General features: G+C 54.6%; 2 protein-coding genes across 5 annotated transcripts in view; one reads left to right on the top strand and one right to left on the bottom strand.

The window, feature by feature from the left end:
* Positions 1 to 20,900, top strand: part of PDLIM7 (PDZ and LIM domain 7) — a 138,270-nt gene that overhangs the window by 77,889 nt on the left and 39,481 nt on the right. The window lies entirely within an intron of this gene.
* GRK6 (G protein-coupled receptor kinase 6) overlaps positions 1,544 to 20,900 on the bottom strand; it is a 31,705-nt gene continuing 12,348 nt past the window's right edge. For 2 of the 4 annotated variants that reach the window (XM_050962410.1, XM_050962412.1), the window contains exons 3-16: positions 20,342 to 20,454; positions 19,871 to 19,948; positions 19,454 to 19,554; positions 17,870 to 17,962; positions 17,439 to 17,502; positions 16,462 to 16,602; positions 14,239 to 14,429; positions 11,526 to 11,563; positions 11,254 to 11,343; positions 8,013 to 8,221; positions 7,294 to 7,431; positions 6,833 to 6,970; positions 6,391 to 6,525; positions 1,544 to 3,355 (exon numbers count right to left, since the gene is read on the bottom strand). In XM_050962410.1, coding sequence (XP_050818367.1) covers positions 3,305 to 3,355; positions 6,391 to 6,525; positions 6,833 to 6,970; positions 7,294 to 7,431; positions 8,013 to 8,221; positions 11,254 to 11,343; positions 11,526 to 11,563; positions 14,239 to 14,429; positions 16,462 to 16,602; positions 17,439 to 17,502; positions 17,870 to 17,962; positions 19,454 to 19,554; positions 19,871 to 19,948; positions 20,342 to 20,454 — 1,580 coding nt within the window. In that variant the 3' untranslated portion in view covers positions 1,544 to 3,304. Of the gene's footprint in view, positions 4,251 to 5,839; positions 5,842 to 6,390; positions 6,526 to 6,832; positions 6,971 to 7,293; positions 7,432 to 8,012; positions 8,222 to 11,253; positions 11,344 to 11,525; positions 11,564 to 14,238; positions 14,430 to 16,461; positions 16,603 to 17,438; positions 17,503 to 17,869; positions 17,963 to 19,453; positions 19,555 to 19,870; positions 19,949 to 20,341; positions 20,455 to 20,900 lie in introns of all 4 variants that reach the window. The other 2 variants (XM_050962413.1, XM_050962411.1) reach the window with 2 other exon arrangements.

The raw sequence follows: 20,900 nt of genomic DNA, 5'->3' as shown, positions 1-20,900 counted from the left end.
GAAGGGATCTTGGTTTCGGATTGGCATCACCCAATGCACAGAGCTTGGGCTGTGTGGAAGCCAGGCCCCACCAGCAGAGCTACACCCAGGATTCCTGGGGAGCATGGGTGCAGCAGGGAGACGAACATGACTGGCAGGTGGATATTCAGGCCTGTCTGCAAAGGCCTATACTTTAAGAATTTAGGTGTATTCTTATTACTTAGCTAGTTATAGATATATAAAAGAAAGAATCAAAAATCACTGTCTGCGTAATGGCCTTCTCTTACTGTGACAGTGTGAGGCCTGGTTCTTCAGGTAAGCAGCAGAGGCCAGCCATAAACTGGGAAGTGTATGGTCACATCCTCACATTCCAAACTAGTCATATTGAAATAAGGCAGTCTGGGGCTGTTAGGAAGGTGATTCCATCTATCACCTAAAGAGAAAGGGAAGAGCCTAAAACATGTAAAAGGAAATTTAGTTTGATAGTTTTCTGTCTGGCAAGAACTCACTTAATCAATAGACACAGCTGGGAAACCCTGATGTCTTTATAGATGTTGTTGTAAAATCCTTATGTCTGTATAGATGTAATTGTGAAATCCTCACTTCTGTATTGTTTTGTATGTTTATTTGCATGGTCTCTGGTTCTGTGATTGTTTCTGTCTGCTGTATAATTAATTTTGCTGGGTGTAAACGAATTAAGGTGCTGGGATATAATTGGGTAGCTAATCATGTTACAATACATTAGGATTGGTTAGGTAACTTTGAGTAGAATGATTGGTTAAGGTAGAGCTAAGAATATTACTAGATAAATTAGGGGAAAACAGGAAGTAAGTTGGGATTTGAAAATAAGGAAAAGGAACTTGAATTTAAGCTTGCTGGAAGTTCACCCCAATAAACATTTAATTGTTTGCGCCTTCGGCCTTCGGGTCGTGTTGCTCTGTTCACATGAGGAGGACCAGGGAAGGGTGAGAGTGAAGGTATAAGCTCTCTAACACCAGGGGAGGCCTCGCAGTGTTCACAGCAGAAGCCTGATCCAGGCCTGTGGAAGGGCAAAATTTAGAGGAGTCACCCTGGCCCAGGAGAGACGAGTCCTTTCACTCCTCTGCATGCCCATGGCTCAGCTGGCAGCCTAGAACCCAGTGGCTTGGCTGGGCTGATCCTAGGCTCCTGGGCAGACATGGCAAACCCATGAAAAAAAACACAGAAATTCGGCTTGTTTTGGGCTTAATTGGGTGTTGACTAGTCTTTGGCTTGTAGCTTGTTGCAGCTTGGTGCTTCTTTATTGTGATTGGCTCCTGGCAAGCAGGGGAGAGAGTCAGGGTGGACAGCTGGCCCATCACAGGCCCAGACTGCACCCCAGGGATCTAGTCACATACAGTCTTGTGGTTCTTAAGGATTAGCTTTTTTGGCTTTGTTCTGAAAGGGGATTAGCTGGATTTTTGGCTTATTGTGAAAGTCAGGGAGCTAATTTACTGCTCCTGGGCAGAGCAGCACAGGTCTCCCTGAGCAGGTTTGTGTCCCAGGCTGCTAGGCAGAGACGGCGGGAGAAAGAGGAGGCAGCGGGCAGTGTGTTGTGCTCACTGTATTCACCTCTGCACAGCAGCAACAGACATGACAAAACTTACATTAAACAAAAAGGTTAAAAATTCTTTAAATATTCCCATCATCAGTGCAATGCAAGCAAATGATACCACAGGTCTGACCGGGGAGCAGCGAGCCCAGTGCACGGGGAAGAGTCCCGCTATCGCTAGGAACAAGTGTGCACTGTACAGGACACGAGCAAATGGATGGACCCGAAAGCATGGCCGAGGGCTGAAGCAGCCTCATAGGGCCATACAAGGCTCCAGTTAGGATCTGAGCCCCTCTCCTTTGATTCCCCTGAAGGCACAAGATTTCCAGATGCGGCCAGCTGCTGAATGGAAGAGATTCCCATGGAGAAAGTGTGAGGTGCACTCAGCCTTTGGCACAGGTCCCTGGGGCTCAGCAGCCAGCTGGGCCCAGCCTGGAGGTGGTGTGCCTGAGTGGGGCCGTTCCACGCAGGGCAGAGCTGCAGCCACTACAGCTGGACACAGGCAGCAGGCTTGGCCCCACTGCCACATTCCTATGGAGGCTGCACAAAGCGAAAGCTATGACGGTAACAGACGTTGGGCACCGATGGCCTGTGCCAGCCCACGTAGCGAGCTGGACTCCTGCTGCAGCTCCTCCAGGGGACTACCCAAGCTGTCCGTGATGGCTCTCAGCAGCAGCCAGGGCAGATGGTCGGTTATCCCACACCACATGCAGAATCCAGAAGCTGGCCTGGCTTGCAGCTATATGGGAAAGGCCACATCCCGCCTCGTTGCAGAGAGCAGCGGATGCTGAACTGCAGCCTCAAACAGCCAGGGTGATCCTGGCTGCCAGCAGAGGGTCCAGAGGCAGTGAGTGCCAGGGTGGGCAAGGAGGAAAGGTGCCCAGCAGGGAAAAGGGAGTGAGGCAAAGCATTGACTGGTCCCACAGTTGGGCTTTTTAAATGGTAAATGCTTTGGCATGGTGCTTTCCTGTGCCCAAAGGGCTGTGGGAATGTGTGCACAATGGACCTCCCCTCTAGCCTGTGCTGCAGGAGACTGCAGCTGCACGCCCCCAGGAGGACAAGCTGCCTTGGGAGCAGTCCCAGAGGATCCTAGGGAAGATGCTTTAGACACATTAAGGTGCCAGAAGTGGCCAAGGGGCCCCTGACCAAGACTTCAAGGGAAGAGCAGGCACAGCAGCTCCACCATTGTGGGAAGCGCTGTGCCCAGAGTCCATGGGAGGGGGAGGAATAATGCAGAAGGATCCCCTCCCCCAAGAACTTAAAAACCTATGCATGATATATCATACATACAGACCTATATAAATATCTCAAACCTGGGGCTTGAGAGACTGGCCAGATACTGGAATGTGTCACTGGACCTGGTCCTGCCGGCTCCCGCCCTGGCAGCCCCACCATGCGCTGGGGGATCCCTCCCTTCCCGGTGGAGGGGAGCAGCAGGGCTGTGGAGGGGAGCAGCAGCGGCAGATGAGCAATCCCAAGAAGCAGATTCAGAAGCATCCAGGTCTTCCCAGCCATGTGCTTTCCCCAAGCACAGCAAGGCCCTGCTGCAGTGTTCCCCAGTGCGGGGCTTGCTGCTCACAGCCCAGAGCATCTTTCTGGGTCTGTACATCGAGTGTCTCAAAATAGAAATGTGCAAAACTGTAAACAAATCCCATGTGGCAGGGCAGCTGCTACCTTGTCCATCAGGCTGGCGTGCTGCACAGCTGGGTGCCTGGGAGAGGCAAGAGGATCCAGGCCCGGAGAACAGGCTGGGCTCTACAGCCGGCTGGGCTCTTCCTCACTGTCACTGCAGTTTCCACAACAGTCCTGAAGTCAGAAGGGCAACAAGAGGGAGGAGAGGGAGAGAGGAGCACAGCAAGCAGAGGGTGAGCACGGTACAAAACAACACCCCCCAGCTGCCCCGAGCAGGGCGGGAACCCCGCCTGCAAGAAAAAGGACTCGGAGCCAGGGGAAGACAGCTATCACCCTTGGGAGGGGAACAGACAAGGGAGTCCTTCCAGCAGGACCCTCTCCCAGGGGACATGCCCTTCAGTGGAGGAACAATCCTATTCTGGCCGGCTCAGCGGCCTGAGGTGGGACCTTACTGGCCTTGCCCAGACTGAAAACCATTGAGGTGCAGAAGAGACACAGCAGCCAGTTCACGGCTGACCCAATGTCTGCACCCCACACAGCACAGGGACCCTGGATCACTGGGGGCCAGCAAGCAGCCGGCTCCCTCAGCAGGGAGAGGGCAGGGATCTGGGCAAGGTAGCTCTCCGAGCCCAGCACAATCAATCCTCATGCCCTCAGTACATATAGACCTATACAAATATACAAAATCCTACAGAGCACCTGGCCTGGCAAGACTCAGAGCCCAGGATGGAGGTCAGGGTTCAGCAGGAGCCTTTGGCTTCCCGGAGCCCCTCGCTGGGAGCAGGGCCCACAGCAGTGGTAATGCAGGGAAGCTTTGACTGAGCGGACAGCAGTGGCAAAGCCCCCTCTCACACTGGGGCAAGGCAGCCAGAGTGCAGGGAAGCAGGGTTAGTGGCTCACGGGGTGATTAACACACACAAGCAGCATCTGCTCTGCTGGGGTGGGGAGGGCGGGGGTTAAGCACTGAAGGACAAGACTCCTCTTCCCCAGGTCTTGCCATGTCCGCAGGTGAGTCTAGGCCACCAGGCATTTCCCTGAGCAGAGCAGCCAGGAGAGGGGCTGCTCACCTCTGGAAAGAGAAAAGATGTGGCATGAGAGGCCGGTGAGTCACAACCCGGCAGGGTCTCATGTTTGCTACAGCTCCCGCCCCCCTGCCAGGGACAGGGAGCTGCAGGCACTCCCAGACCCCAGAGCTGGCTCAGAGCACTCCTGTGCCAGGACAGTGGGGTAGGTGGCGCTGGCTGGAGGCTCTCATGGAACAGCCATGCTGAGAGCCTCCGAGGGGAAAGCAAGAACCAGCAGAGGAGGCAGCTCAGAATGGGTCTGGGTCAGGCTGCTCTGACGTGCACTCGTGTTCAGGTCACACAGCAGCTAGGCAGGAGCTCAGTGGCAGCAGCATGGGCTATGCCCATCCCTGGATAGAAACCAAGGCTACTCCGTGCCAGAGAATATGCACAGGGCGAGTCTGCAGCGGTTCTGTCCCCACTGTCACCTGAGAGCTGTGTGCCAAGCAGCATCTCCCTGCTCCAGGTTGAGCCATGCTGGGAACCCCATTAATGCTGGGGACACTCAGGAGTCTGCGCACTGAGTCCTTCTGCCTGGGATGGGGGCACACACCTCAGCTCCCCCCCACCTCCACCAAAAACTACACAGATAGATCTGACCCAGACACCACTTCCTCCTCTCCCCCTCCCCAAGCCAGCTGCTTCAGTCCCTGGGCACCTCTGTCAGTGATGTTCCCTTCCCAGCTTTCATGGCAGCCCCTCCAACCCAGTCAAGATCAGCTCCCTGACCTGCAGCTTTGACTGTGCCACCCCTCGGCCCTGTACAACACCCACTTCAAGTTTCTTGTCCTCATCCATCCAGGCCCTGCCTACCTCTGTTCCTCCATGTCCATCTGGCCTCCTCTCGTGTCATCCCCCTTGTCAGGTTTGCTACCTTGCCCCCTTCTGCTTGCTCCTCTCCACTGCCCCCTTCTGCATGGGACACCCTCCCTGACCTGGTCTCCAAGGCCCTGCCCCCCAACTCCTGCTGCAATGCCAACATAGGCAGGAGAGGAGATTGGGCATTCCAATGCAGTTAGAAACACCCACCATCCCTAGGACTCCGGGGCGCCATGCCCCAGCCCCCCTCCCCCCCCCGGCATGTGTTCCAGACCAGACTGAGCTCTTCAGGGCACTGTCCTTATCTCCCTGGCAGCACCCAGCATAATGGGGCCCATGTGCAGCCTCTGGGCACTACCGCCACATGCAGGGTAAGAGCTAACAAAGGGGGTGGTGGAGAGGGAGTTTGTCGTCCTCCAGCACAGCATAAGTAGCATCCCGCAGACAGGCTGGAGCTGCACAGGGAAGGCGTGTGCACTTCCAGCAGAAGACCGACAATCGCCCACATGCTGGAGGGATGGAGGCTCTTGTTGATCTCCTCTGAGATCAGAGATGCATGCAGGAGTCTGAGTCCTGCTGCTCCAGTTCCCTCCTCCAGGGGTTCGAGTGGCTGTGTCCGCACGAGCAGATCTGAACTAGGGCCTCACATGAGCTGAACTGCACTGACCTAGGGTTTGGAGATCACTTGGTAACAGTGCAGTTGGCTGCAGCTGGCATTTCCTTTTCAGAGGGCTAGGCGCACAGGATTGTGCGAGGACTGGAGGTACAGAGCCACCTCTTGCAGAGGGAAGCGACAAGTCTCTACACTACAGCCAAGGAGTGTGGCTCAGGAGAAGAGATGGGGCTGGACCCCTGCCAGACCAGGTTACCATTTCCTGGGAGCTCCCCTAGCAAGATGCAAGCTCAATCAGCCCAGCAGGAGCCGGCGTGATCAGGAAGTCTGCAGGAGTACAATTCCCCCTCCCCATCAGGCCATGTGCTACAGGGATGTCTGTGCAGCACAGCAGCTTGCTTGGAGATGTCAGGGCTGGTAGCTCCTGAGGGGTACAAAGCTCCATCAACTGCAGGCCTGAAAATCCAGGGAAAGGCGTGCGCACTGCAGGCACGGGCAGAGGACTCCAGCCCATAGGGAACCTGGCAGGGAGGCTCTCAGCTGCCCTGGAAACTGGCCCACTCATGCTGGTGACCACGTGTGAGACATTGCTCCTCTGGTGCCCCCTAGTGTCTGGCTCCTGCCATTGATTCTGCTGGGCGGGGGCGTGGGGGGATCTACTGGAATTCGCAGTGCAGAGGGGCAGTGGGCACACTCCCCACCCGGGGGTTTACCTGTCTGCTGAAGAGGCGTTGCAGCAAGCCCTTTTTGGGCTGTGGAGAAGGCTGTCCTTTCCAATCCAGGTCAGGGGGCACTGCGCCATCCAGGCTAAAGACATTCAGCTCCTTGAAACACTCACTCTCAATCATCTAGGAGAGAAAGGAGATGACTGCAGCCTAAGACACTCACCCACCTGCCCCAGCAGACAAGATCCTGGATGCTGGAGCCCCGCTGACTGGAACAGCCCAGAAAAGCCCCTACCCGCCCACCCCCCTCAAGGCTGATCATGCAGGGCACAAGACACTGACAAGAACCCTTCACTCAGTCACTGCACGGAGAAGCAGGGTCACTGGGCTCTGGGGCCCCTTCTCCAAGGCCCAGACCTAGTCAAGTGCTGTGCTATGGGAGGCAGCCCCCCCTGCAGTGCAGACGCCCTATGTGCATGAGCCCCCCTACCTCGTTCTGCCATGGGATAGGCACACTCCCTGTAGCAAACTTCTGGTAGAAGTCATTGTCTGTGGGCTCCAGCTCCACTCCCTTCACCGTGGAGAACTGCTCAATGTCCAGCACGTCCTTGCAGTAGATGGCCTGGGGCTGGGAGAGAAGTGGAGGCAGCAATCACAAAGCAGCATAGCTGAGCTCCAAGGGCCCTGCCAGAACTCCCACCATTTGCCAGGCAGTTCCCTTCCCACATATCCCACTCATTCCAACAGCTTCCCTCACGTTTGGAAGGCCAGGGCAGCTGCTCCAGAAACATCCCAACCACAGTGGGGAGAAGAGGGACCACCCTGCTAGTAAGTAGCTACTGGGCCCCTGCACACCTGGGATAAGATCCTCACAAATGGGACAGAGAGGTAATGGGGAGCAGAGCTCCCCGGAGGGCCATGGCCTCTGATCTGCCCAGGAATGACACTTACGTCTGGTTTGAAGGGGGGGTCCAGCATGCCTGCTTCCAACCTCTTGAAGTTCAGGTGTCTGAAAAGAGGATGCTCCTTCACTTCCTGGGCTCCAGCTCCTCGACACCCCAGCCGCTCCCCAGGGTCTTTGCACAGCAGCTGCAACACAGCGCAGCATGGTGAGAACTGCAGGCAGAGGGCAGGACCCCACAGGGGCTGGGGAGGAAGACACCTGGAACAGCAGCACTTAGCAGGCTAGGTTGGGCTTTTGAATGATCTCCCAGAGGGCAGGCTCTCCAGCCAGGCATGCGCTAGGATGAGTCAGTGCACCCTGCAGCCACTCTACATGCCTTGTTTTTGGATGCTAGGGTACAACTCCCCCCACCAAGTTCAGGCAGCAGGCTGTGCCTGCAATCTCATCCCCAGCTGACCCAAAGGTACATGAACAGTGTTAGCTGAGCCCAGGACAGCAAGCCTGGACACTACTGCTCTGCCATGTGCAAGGGCAAGGCGGGGAACTCAGATACTGGCAGACTTAATTTTCCCCAGGGGCGCTCCACCCAAGGCCCCACTCCCACCATGCCTTCCCTCAAGATGCCACCCCGCCTCTGCCTCTTCCTGCACCTTCTCTCCACCCTCCCCCAATCTGCCAAACTGCTGTGGCTGGTGGGTGCTGAGCACCCATTTTTTTCCTGTGGGTGCTCCAGCCCTGGAAAACCCATGGACTCAGGCATTGGTACCATGGAGCAGAGGGAGCGAGCGCCAGGCGAGAACTTCTCCGAGTACTCCTCCTGTACATCCTTCACCAGCCGTTCCACCTCCTCCCGCTTGATCTTCTTCCTCCTTTGCTGGAAGGGAGATTGGCCCTCGATCATCTCATAGACAAGGCAGCCCAAAGCCCACCAGTCGGGACTGAACGTGTATCGCTCGTTCTTCACTACTTCGGGAGCTGCAAGGGGGCAGGCAAACGAGTGGAACATGAGGCTGGCACACAGCACAATGACCCACAAGGGCAGCAGGCGAGTCTAGCCTAGTAAGAGATGGGCTGGGATTGGCTCAGGCAGGAGAGCAGGGCAAGGGCTCCTTCCAGGATGTCACTTCTAGCCTCCTCCACCTCTTAGCAATTCCCCAGGTCTTCTCCCTGGACCTAGGGCTGCTGCACCCCCTAGCTTGAAGTGGTTTCCATCATATCCAGGGTTCAGTTTGGTTCAATGGCTTGCAGCCCCCCTGGGTAAGTCCTGGGGCCACAGCTAGGGAGCTGGCTGGCTCTGTGACACTAGCAGAGTCTGAGAATGAGCAGTGTGGTCGGGGTATGTGGGTACAACCCCAGCCCTGCCCGTATCTGGGAGGACTCTTGGAAAAGATGAATAGCCACTATATGAAAAGCATGATTTTTGTGACCAGTGGAGACCTGTCCAACCTTGAGGTTATGCAACCACAAGTGCCTGGGCATGGTTTTGCTATGGGACACCTGTGATGGGGTGTGCTCAGCATACCTGGGCTGCATGCATGGGTGGCAGGTAGAATAGGCCAGGGGTTGGTGCCAGAGTTTGGTGACAAAGTTTTTGCTTTATTATGCCCCAGGCAGGTTCCGGGGCAGCTCAGGAGGCACATACCACCTGCTCAGCTACCCCGGAACCTGCATAGGGCATATCAAAAGCATCTTCCAACAGACACAGCAAGCTGGGTCCAGGAAGGGGAGGCACGTGGCTTCGGCCAGTCCAGGGCTCTTCCAGCCAAGGCAGGGGAGAGCTCAGGGCTCCTCCAGGTGGGGGAGGGGCTTGTGGCTCTGGGGACGGGTCGGGGAGGGAGAAGCTGGGGGTCTCGGGGCTCTGGCCATAGGGAGGGCATGGGTGGAGCCAGGGGCTAGCCTCCCCAAAGGGGGGCTCCACCTGCCCGCCATGGCTGCGTGCCACTGCTCAACTGCTATATTAGTTGCCTTTAGTAGGTGGGACGCTGTATGGAATATGGGTGACCACTTATATGAGAAGATACCAATATTATAATATTGCAATGGATCTTGCCAGATAGCCATGTAAAGTCTCAGTGGAAAAGTTATGATTTGCTAAGTATGATAATCGTGTTTATATGTCTGTATCCCGAGTTATAAATGTGTGATGTACATGTAACTCAAACCTGTGCTATGTGTCTGGGTGACACCCCTAGATAACTTGGCACCAGCACTATCCAGCCTGCTGGATGGGCCATCAAGGGCAATCAGCTGTACAATGAATCCACTGAGAGAAGCCAGGGGCTACACCTATGAGCCAGCAGGATATGTAGGGACAAGGACATGCCTATGGACAGGGGACTCCAAGCGCTTTTCCATGCCCATGTGCTGGGAGCTTGTGTCTGGGACAAAGAATGCACAAGTCATATGGCAAAGGATTTAAAAAGGCAGCTGCATCTTCTCCATTGTGTCTTCAATCCTGCTTCTCACCACTGGACTTACTTCTCTTGAAACTGAAGCTTTGAAAAAAGGACTGACAGATCCATCCAAGCTTTGGGTGTGTTCCAGAGGGACTTTACAAGCCAGCATACTCACTAAGAACCCAATATATGGGTCATATGTATGTGTCTGATTGCTTCAACCATTTAACAACTCTTCTCTTTCCCTTCTTACAAACCTTTAGTTTTAGATACTAAGGGACTGGATGGCAGCGTGGTATTTTGGGTCAGATCCAAACTAGTATTGATCTGGGAATGTGGCTGGCCCTCTGGGGATCAGAAGAACATTTTGTATAGCAAATAAAGTTTTAAATAACTTCTCACTTTACCGTACCTATTTGCTGATTAAGAACCAGAGACTGGAATGCAATAAAGGGGGCTGTGTGATTCCTTCTTTTGGCTTCTTGATAACCAGTGTGGGGGATCAGGAGCAGAGTTTGTGACTGGTTGGTAAAGCTAACTACAGTGTTAACCACTGGTTTTGGGAGAATGTGCTCTCCTTGCAACCTGCGCTGATTTTGGCCTTTTCAGTGTGGGTTTCCCTAGGCACCTCAGGTCACAGGAGGGATGTAGAACCAGTGCCTGCAGTGTTCTGCTCTAAGGTCTCCAGTCTAATGTTCAGTAAGCATGCACAGCATCCGCTCCCTGTAAACCCTGCTGAGGATACCAGCGCTGTTAAGATCTGTCAGTAGACTCCTAGTTTTGGGCACCCCTGCTTCTGTCTCCCGTTTTCACTGGGAGTATAGGTGAGCTGTGTGCGCGAAGCACCAAGTCCCTATGGTTAAACACTCCTCAAGGACTGCTAAGATTCTAAATCAGAGATTCCAAGGGCCTTCCAGGGCTCTGTCCACAGACACCTAGCTCAAAAGCACAGCCCCCAGTCCACCACCCGTCATGGAGCTCTGGCTAGAATGCAGCCCAGGGTGATGAATAGAGTGGCATTGTATAGGCCAGTGGTTCTCAACCAGGGGTACATGTACCCTGGGGCTATGCACAGGTCTTCCAGGGGGTACATCAACTCATCTACAGATGTGCCCAGTTTTACAAAAGGCTACATAAAAAGCAGTAGTGAAGTCAGTACAAACTAACATTTTATACGACTTGTTTATACCGCTCTACACACTGAAATGTAAGTTTTACATTTACAAATGTAAATGTTTACATTCCCGTGGATTGATTTTAGAATGATACGGTAATGAGAAAGCCGGACATTTGTCAGTGACAGCGAGGCTGTGACACTTCTGTATTTCTATGGCTGATTTTCTAAGTGAGATGTAACTTGGGGGTGTGCAAGACCAATGGGACAGTAGTCTGGAAAGGCTGAGAGCCACTGGTCTAGGCAGTCACTCTAGCCATCTCTTTAAGGCCACAGGCAAGCTGTTGGAGGCCACACTCTAGGCAGGGTCTCTATGATCAGGAAAGACATGGGCGGGGGGGCAGGGCAAACTTTGGAAGAGGGAGGTGGTATACAAATTGAACACGTTTCAAATCAGGGACAAAGTCTCCAGATTGCCTGTTGCAGGAGATACTTACCCATGTAGCCAACTGTCCCCACCCGGCCTTTGATCGTCTGGCCCTCGGGCACGTGCACAGCCAACCCCAGATCTGAGATACGGATGTGACCTGGATTCGGGAACAACAGCATTAGGAGCCCAGGAGCCGACGGGCTAGGCCACAGCTGCTGGTGAGCGCAAAGTAGCCCTGATTCACACAAGGAAATGAGAGAGGCACCCACAGTCCAGGCACAGGGCCAGAGCACTGCCACACACTCCTGGCTTCTCTCCCACCTGCGGCCCTCGACTCACCATGGTCATCCAGCAAGATGTTCTCTGGCTTCAAGTCCCTAGAATGGGAGAGAGCAGATTCCATTAGACATGCCCTGGAGCAGCAAAATCCTCAGGCCACCCTGGGACAGTCCTATAGGCGACATCCCACCAGGGCCCTGCCTGCTACTTCAGTCTGACTGTCTGTATAAGCTGTGACGTTATTGACAAACTGTTACTGTATAGATCATTATTGCAACAATTGTTATATATTTGCACCAAATATTGTACAAAGGTTGTCGTGTGAGGTGTTTATAAAAAGGTTATGATTTGCTGGTTATGATTATGCTATCTGTGTGCATGTATCATTTTGCATTTGAAGTTATAAGTATTGGCTCTAGACTGGCTGTATTTCAAACTTCTGGGTGACACCCCAGACAATGTGGCGTCAGCACTGCCTAGTCTGCTTGATGGCCCATTAAGGACCATCAGCTACACCAGGGGCCTGCAACCTTTCAGCAGTGGTTTTCATGTATACACTCTAATTTAAGGCTTTGCGTGCAGCTAATACATTTAATGTTTTTTAGAAGGTCTCTCTCTAAGTCTATAATATATAACCAAACTACTGTTATGTGTAAAGTAAACAAGGTTTTCAAAATGGTTTCAAAAGCTTTATTTAACGTTAAATTAAAATGTAGATCTTATTAGTTTAGTGTGATCCTTGCCCTTGCTTTTCCTTGCTGAGTTTTCCAGTGTCTGGTGGCATGTATTTGGATACAAGGGGCCAGCAGTGGGAACCCCAGAGCGTCAGCAGGCTGAGCCGCTCAGCCCGCTTCCACTCTGGGGTTTCCACCACCAGCTCCTGCCAGCCGAGGTCCCAGCCTGCTGCCAGCCTGGGGGAAGAAACCCCAGGCCAGCAGCGGGCATTGAGTGGGACCCCAGCTAGCAGGAGCCAGCAGTGGAAACCCGCGAGTGGTGGCGGGCTGAGTGGCTCAGCCCGCCGACGCTCTGGGGTTCTGGCTGCCGGCTCCTGCCAGTTGGGGTCACAGCCCGCTGCTAGGCTGGGGTTCCTTCCCCCAGGCCAGCAGCAGGTGCTGAGTGGGATCGGCGGCAGGATCCCAGCTGGCAAGGGGCCAGCAGCGGGAACCCCAGAGCAGCAGCATGCCAAGCAGCTCAGCCCACCCCATGTGCCATCAAAAATCAGCTCGCGTGCCACCTTTGGCACGCTTGCCCTAGGTTGCTGACCCCTGAGCTACACAATTGACCCATTGAGAGAAGGCAGATACACCTTGTGACTCAGCAAGACATGCAGGGACATGCCTACGGACAGAACTCTATGGTTTTTTCATGCCATTTGCTGGGTGGCTTGTGGTTGGAACAAAGAAAGCACAAGCCACATGGCCAAAGTACTATAAAAGGCAGCAGCAGCGTCTCCATTTTGTCTTCAATCCTGCTTTTTGCCTCTGGAGGAACTTTGCTACAAACTGAAGCTCTGAACAAAGGACTGAATGACCCATCCAAGCTGTGGATGTACTCCAGAGACTTGATTTGAACCTGCAGTTTATTCCATCACTGCTACAAGCCTGAACCAAGAACTTTGCCATTACTGTATGTAATTGCTTCCATTTAACCAATTTTAACTCTCATCTATATTTCTTTCTTTTATGAATAAACCTTTAGATTTTAGATTCTAAAGGATTGGCAACAGCGTGATTTGTGAATAAGATCTGACTTGCATATTGACCTGGGTCTGGGGCTTGGTCCTTTGGGATCGGGAGAACCTTTCTTCTTTTACTGGGGTATTGATTTTCATAATCATTTGTTCTCATAACAAGTAGCACTGGTGGTGATACTGGGAAACTGGAGTGTCTAAGGGAATTGCTTGTGTGACTTATGGTTAGCCAGTGGGGTAAAACCAAAGTCCTCTCTGTTTGGCTGGTCTGGTGCCTTAATAGTAAAGGAACCCAGCCTTGGGCTGTAACTGCCCTGAATTGATACTCTCAGTTGTGTCCCACCAGAAGCCAGCATCGTTACATAAGCCCAGTGCAAAGGGCAGATACTGCATCTTATGATCAGATGGGATGCAGCTCCCACCCCACAGGCAAGGAGCGCAGCCTTCCTACAGTCACATCCCCATCACCTGACAAGCCCAGCACAGCTCCTATTCACCCTGGGGAGGGATAGCTCAGTGGTTTGAGCACTGGCCTGCTAAACCCAGGGTTGTGAGTTCAATCCTTGAGTGGTCACTTAGGGATCTGGGGAAAAAATCAGAACTTGGTCCTGCTAGTGAAGGCAAGGGGCTGGAATCGATGACCTTTCGAGGTCCCTTCCAGTTCTAGGAGATTGAATATATACTTATCACAAAATAAAAATATAAACCCTGTGGCTGACAGCTCGGACTCCAAGCCTCATGAAAAGAGGGGAAGTAAAAAGCCACTGGGCTGCTTCCCTCTTCTCTTGCAAACCCATCCAGAGCAGGCTTATAGCCAGTCTTTCCTCTAAGGCCTTCCCCGCTCCCACTAACCTGGGCTCCAGGGTGACCCTCATGGAGGATGGGGAGGGGACTAGCTGGGATAGGCAGAGCTCCCCAGAGCCCTCTTGCCTTTGCAGCTAGTGAAGAACCAGCCCTGCTAAAGGACATATGTCTAAACATGAGCCTGTTCTCCCACCACCATCATTGGGTACAAATCCCGAGCCCTGCCAATGTAAGGGAGCCCCATACCCCTGTCTGGGAGCACAGAGAAAGCTCACTCACCTGTACGCTATCCTCTCCCGGTGCAGGTCCCCCAGGCCGCAGCAGATCTCAGCTGCATAGAACACCGCCCGAGGCTCCTCAAAGCCAGCCTCACCCATGTGGTAGATGTGAAACTTGAGGTCCCCTCCATTCATGAGGGTCAGTACCAGGCAGAGGGCATCTTTAGTCTCGTATGCATAGGCTAAGCTCACCTGCAAGACAGGGCAGAAAAGCTGTTAGAAGACAACAGAGCTGCTGCAGATAAGAGGCCCTGGCAGGCACCATGCCCACCCAGGTAGCCAGCCTTGGACCCAGCTGCCTGGGTGGCAAGGTTAGAGCTGTTTCATATCCCCCTCTCCTATCAGACATATTGGGGATTATCTCTTGGGAGGGGGCTTTTGCATCCCACCTATTTTTCTGGCTTCACCTGCCTTCCAGCTGTGAAGCCTTCAGCCAGCCAAGGCAGACACTGCAGAGAGGAAAACCATTTGAAACCAAGTCCCCCATGGGGCAGTAGCTAGTGGCCCAGCCAGACAGATACCCAGCTAACCGGAGATTCCCTCTTCACTGCACACTGAAAGGGAACTGGCGGCATTGTCTGTGCAAGGAGCTGGGACGCCTCCAGGGAACAAATCAGAATCAAAGCTGTTCCCCAGCTGGGACAACAAGACAGCTGGATGGAAGCATTTCATGCAGAGCCCTCACCCCAAAGCTCTACCTGATGGGAACTGTCACACTGCTCAGTGCCATGGGGTCAACACCTCCCTACACTGGAAGCAGCAGCCCCCACGCTACGCATTGCCTGCTCCACTGAGCACAGGAACATGGGCCACGTTGCTCAGTAGATCTCCGCCGCACACCCCCACCGAGCGGCAGCAGTTCAGAGGTGGGGCTGGCCGCAGCTTGCCTCCTGCATAGCCAAGCTTTCCCTCACGGCTAAGGACACTTCAGCCCTTTGGGTTATGAAGAAAGCACAAAAAAGAAGTGAGCGGAGTGTAACCAGACTGATGCTGTGACACCATCCAGCCTGTAGGGGGAGCTCCATCACTGTGCCCTGTTCAGCAAACAGCAAGGGCAGCCCTGGCCCACAGCAGGGGGGTGAAGATCACCAGGTTCTGGGTTCTCTCAGGTTGCCAACTTTCTAACTCTAACCCAACCCTCGCTCCCTGCCCCAACCCTTCTCTGAGCCCCCCCCCAATAACTCACTTTCACCGGGCTGGGGCAGGGGGTTGGGGTCCAGGAGGGGTGAGAGCTCCGGCTCCGGGGGCTGGGCTGGGGCCAGGGATGAGGGTTTTGGGATGCAGGAGCCGAGGGGTTGAGAGTGCAGGAGCAGGCTCAGGGTTAGGGTGTGGGAGGGGGTGGCCTCCGGCTGGGGGCGGGCTCCAGCTGGGGATGGGGATGGGGGGTTGGGGTGCAGGCTCCGGGAGGGGGCTCGGGTGTGGGAGGGGGCTCAGGGTTGGGGTGCAGGCTCCGGGAGGGGGCTCGGGTGTGGGAGGGGGCTCGGGGTTGGGGTGCAGGCTCCGGGAGGGAGTTCCGACCTGAGGCATGGGGTTGGGGTGCAGCAGAGTGTTCAGGATGCAGGCTCCAGCCAGGCAGCGGTGCTTACCTCTGGCAGTTCCCAGGCAGCAGCGCAGCAGGGCTAAGGCAGGCTCCCTGCCTGACCTGTCTCCACGCTGCTCCTCGAAGCAGCCGGCATTTCCGGCCCTTAGGCGCAGGGGGCTCTGTGCGCTGCCTCAGCCCCCACAGCTCCCATTGGCCATGGTTCCTGGCCAATGGGAGCTGTGGAGCTGGAGCTGGGAGTGGGAGCAGCACGTGGAGCTTCCTTGATCGCCCCTGTGCCTCGGGGCCAGACATGTCGCCACTTCCGGGAGCCATGCGGAGCCAGGGAGCCTTCCTTAGCCCTGCTGCACAACTGACCAGACTTTTGGCAGCCTGGGCACCAGTGCTGACCGCAGCCACCAGGGTCCGTTTTCAACCAGGTGTTCCGGTCCAAAACCGGATGCCTGGCAACCCTAGGGCTCCCCCCAGGCAAGGCCTGCTCCCTCCTCAGAGCACTGCTGCCATGCCATCTCATGCTCAGCCAGGGAGATGGCACATTTACAGTCCAGACATTGGGGAAATGCAGCACCAGGACCAACACAGGCTCCTTGCGCAGCCCCAATGCAGCGCAGAGCGTGGGCCGCAGGTGGGTCAGCTGCCTCTCAGCCCCTTGATGCAAAGTGAAAGCAGTTCCTATGTACTTACTACAAACCTACTGTTCACTTTTTCCAGGATCTGCTTCTCGTTCAGGGCCATGGACTCCCCCTTCCGCTTTTTGATCCGCTTCTTCTCCAGCTTCTTGCAGGCATACATCTTCCCAGTGGCTCGCACCTGGCATGCACACACCTGGAGGAAGCCAGCAGGTTCAGCATGCAGGCCAAACGCTGCCCCGGAACCCAGCTGGTGCAGGCCAAGGGATTAGACTCTACCCCAGCCAAATTGCTAATATTAGTGGCATGCACTTCTGGGTCTGCCATCCAAGCAAACCACCAGATCAACTCCTTTCCTGTTGGGCTTACACGGTTCTCCCTTGCTTGCTGGTCTCTGATCATTGCCCCAGTGTGGCCTGCACATCTGACTCTTCTGGTTACCCAGTTCTCCCAACTCTGAGCTGTCCCCCTGCGAGCACATGGCAGTGAAACCTGGACACTTGTCCCAAGTCCTGACAAGGCCTGCAGCCCATTGATCACCATGGAGGGGATGCTTGAGGCAGTTACAGCCTGAGAGAGAGGTGTAACCCAACGGCGTAAGCAAGGGGCTAGGAGTCAGGAAGTCCTGTGTTCTAATCCTGGCTCTACCACCAACTTGGGAGAATCCCAGCTGTTTGCCTCAGTTTTCCCATCTGTGAGATGGGAGAGAATGATACTGGCCTTCTGCCCAAGCAGTGGCAAGTGTGCCAAGTGTTCCCCCAGCACTGCCTGTCCTGAACAAACACCATGCCAGCCCCTACCTCCCCACCAGACGCAGCTCTAGAGTCCAGCATGAGGTGCTCCCCCAGCTCCAGAAAAGGGGATCAGGACCAAGAGCAGAGAGCACCCAGCAAGTGAGGCTTTCCTGGGGACGGGTCAGAAAGCAAGGCCCAGTCCCATCCTCAGGGGCAGGTGGGGCCATTTGGCAGGACAAAGCTTTGGCCCCTGAATCTCTCTCACACTCAAAGGCAGGAGAGCGTGCAGGCCACTCACCTCCCCAAAGCCTCCCTTTCCCAGCACGCGATACTGGCGGAAAGTGTTTTTAGTCACTGGCTGTCTGTGAACAAAGCAGAAGAGGCTGACGTGAGTGAAAGGGGGAGCAACAAGTTCCCAGGCTGTGTGGCACACGTCCCCCACCCACCCTGGCGCAGCAGGCACACCTGGTGTGAGCTAGCCGACAGAGTCAGGCACTCAGAGGGCTAACCCTGGCGCAGCAGGCACAGGGAAAACAAGGCCTATTTCTGGAAAGGGCTCTGTGGGAGCTGAGGAGAACAGCACCCTGCGCTGATGGGAGGTATCAGAACATCTGCTCCCACTTGACTGGCTTCGGCCAGAAAGCAAAGAAGGGCTGCAGCTTCCCTGTGAGCAGCATCCCCCAGCCCTGAGCCCGCAGGGCCCCATGAGAGAAGCAGGGACAGAGTTACCTTTCCATCCATTTCCACTGCAGGAAGCGGTTGAAGTAGATGCTGTCAAGGTAATCGGCAAAGGGAGCCACACTCAGATAGTCATGGATGAGCCTGGGAGAGAGGGACAGCCAGTCAGTCATGTCCCCTGGGCAGGAGGACACAGTAAATGCTTTCCAAAGGATGGAGCAGCTCGCCAGCCCAGATTTGGGCCTAAGACCCCTCTGATCCAAGCAGCAGCACCCAAGACAAACGAGACCCTTGCACCCTCCTAGCAGGGCAGCCAGGCATTGCCCCAAGCACCCACCACCATCCCAGGAGAGCCCTTTCCCACCGACTCCAGCCCTTTGGTCCTGACATTCAGTCATCTGCAGCCACTGCAGGAAGAGGAAGCTGACCCTGGGAATGACACCGCCTGTGGGGAAAGCAGCTTATAGAGCTGGGCTAGCACTGCTCAGATCCAAGCATGGCCCCTGTGATCAGGTGCTGGCTGTGCTATGCACATGAGGAGGATGTGGTGCTGTGTGCCCCTTGGGAAAGAGTCCTTAGCAGTGGTGCCCCTTGCAGAAGGCCACGCCCAGACATCGTAATCAACTGCTGAGGCACTGTTGCTGTGTGCACACACGGAGATTGGAGCAGGGTTCACAACAGGCCACCCCGGGGACCAGTCTGAACCAATACCGGCTCCTGAGGCTGGTGCCAAGGCCAGGCTGCAGAGCAATGCGCCCTGCAGAAAGCATCTGGACTGCAGATGCACTTCAAAAGCAGCAGATGGGCTCTTCCCTTTTCAGGGGCTGCCAAGAGATGGCAGGACTCAGACTGGAGACTCCTTGTTCATACGCCATTGGTTACATTCCATAAAGGCAGCGGGCGCACCTGCTGCTAGGCCCAATATTCAGTCAGACAACGTCTGGGTTGGAGAGCACGGGGGAGAAGGAGGATCGGCTTGCTTAACAGTTTCCTTTACATACTTACACAGCACAGATCTCCAGGCACCATCACTGTGGTTCCCCCCAAATCAAGCAGGCCCTGCACATCCCACCTCCTGGAGTACCCTAGACTCTCAGTTGCTACCATGTGTTTACAACAGCCACATCCAGATGCAGACAGCGTTAGGGCAGGCAAAGCATTTGATACTTGGTCTGTCCCAATCTCAGCCCAAAGAGACAGACTGGAGAGCCCAATAAGAGCCACAAGCAGGAGGTCAGCAAGTCCAGGGCTGACCACAGGAGATAGGACGGGATCCACTCGGGATGGTGACTCGAACACCAGGAAAGACAGAAAACACATGAGAACAGAGATTCCTGCACCATCTTGTGGCCTTCAGGGACCCCTGAAATGCAGAAGTTGGCCTGCACTCACACTTCCTTCCCCCATCAGTGCTGGCTAGACTCAGCCTACTCATTGCAAATGCAAATCCCGTTAGCTATCAATGCTAGGGAGCAAGGCTCAAATCCCAGTAGCAACCCAAATTGCTCCTTCAAGGGACATATGTTGATGGCCACACTGGACTCAGCCAATTACCTGTAATGTCCATTCCCCTGGGAATATTTACACTATCCAATGTTACCTCCAGCCAGGAACTGGGGCCCCTCCCCAACTTACTTGGTTGCTTCCTTGAAGAGCTCCTTGCATGGCTCCTGCTCCAGCCTCTCAGAACAGGCACTCACCAGCTGCAAAGGGACTTCAGGCACATGATCCGCATTCTGGGAATGGAGGGACTGAATCAGACACAGGGAGCTGAGCCCCAGGGTCCTCCACGGGCTGCTGCTAGGGGAACGGAATCCGCAGGCACCCAGCACAGGTCTTGGCCTGCCCCCAGGACACTTAGCACTCAGGTACATTTGTTCCTGGGGTAGTGGAGGAACTCTCTGCTCCCTCCTCCCTGGCTATAAGGGGAAGCCCTGCATTGAGGGTGGCTGGTGAGAGTCTGGGTGCTAATGGTTTCCAAGCATCCCACTTATACATGCCGGCACGGAGCCAGCAGCTCAGCCTCTGGAGCAGCCTGCTCAGGTCGCTTACCTTGGGGTTTAGGTAGCTGTCAATCAGGTGCCGCCCACACTCTTTCCGCTTCTCATCTGGAGTCACTTCATACTCTGCCTGTACAGAGAAAAATGAGGCCGGTAGGACTGCCCCTGCAGGGCATGGAGACATCCAGGAAGTGCGTGAAGAGAGAGTGCCACAGAACAGCATGCATCAGCTGTCTGCCATCAGTAATACCCCTCTCCCCATTACTGGCACATGGGGCTCCTGCAACCTCAGGCACAGCCCCAACCTTTACAGAGATCTTTACTGAACAGCAGGGAACAGATTCTTTCCCCAGGGAAATGCTGCAGCATAAAGCGGAGGGTCACGAGTTCAGGTCTCCCCACACACTCAGCCCTACGTTTAGCAACAGACTGAGGGCTCTAGGCCAACTGAGACTTGGTCCCTGACTCTCCAAAAATGAGTCACAGTGCCCTGGAGGAATTTCTCACACAGCTCTGTGCTTACCACAGCATCCAAGAACTTGACACAGCGTGACAGCTCAGGCCGCATCTCGCAGAAGAGCCGGAAGAGCAGGCGCCCAATCGGCTGCTTCTCACACAGGCTGCAATAGTCCCGCTCTGCAAATGGAAAGGAGGAAGTGAGCCGCTTGCCTCAAACGTGGGTCTAAGCAAAGCCCATCACAGCCACAGCCAATGAGAATTCACAGACCAGGCCAGTAGAGGGCACTGTGACAATCTACTCTGACCCCCTGCTTATACAGGCCAAAGAATCGCACCTAGTGATTCCTCTATGGAGCCCATAACTTGCAGCTGAACTAAAGTGTAGCATTTAGGAAAAGGCATCCAGTCCTGGTTAGAGACTCCACTTGACATGAGCCTAGGTAAAGCTACTCCAACAAGTCCCTTCACTGTTAGAACTCTGTGCCTTATTTCCTCCATTAATCTAATCTGGATAGCTTCAGTATGCTGCCATAGGATCTTGGTCTGCCTCTGTCTTCTACATTACAGAGCCCTCCTATCCAAAATCTTTTTCCCATGGAGATATTTACTGTCCATGGTCTAGT

This window comes from Gopherus flavomarginatus, chromosome 7 (assembly GCF_025201925.1).
Source record: "Gopherus flavomarginatus isolate rGopFla2 chromosome 7, rGopFla2.mat.asm, whole genome shotgun sequence".
NCBI lineage: Eukaryota > Metazoa > Chordata > Testudines > Testudinidae > Gopherus > Gopherus flavomarginatus.
This window is presented reverse-complemented; position numbering and strand designations above follow the sequence as displayed.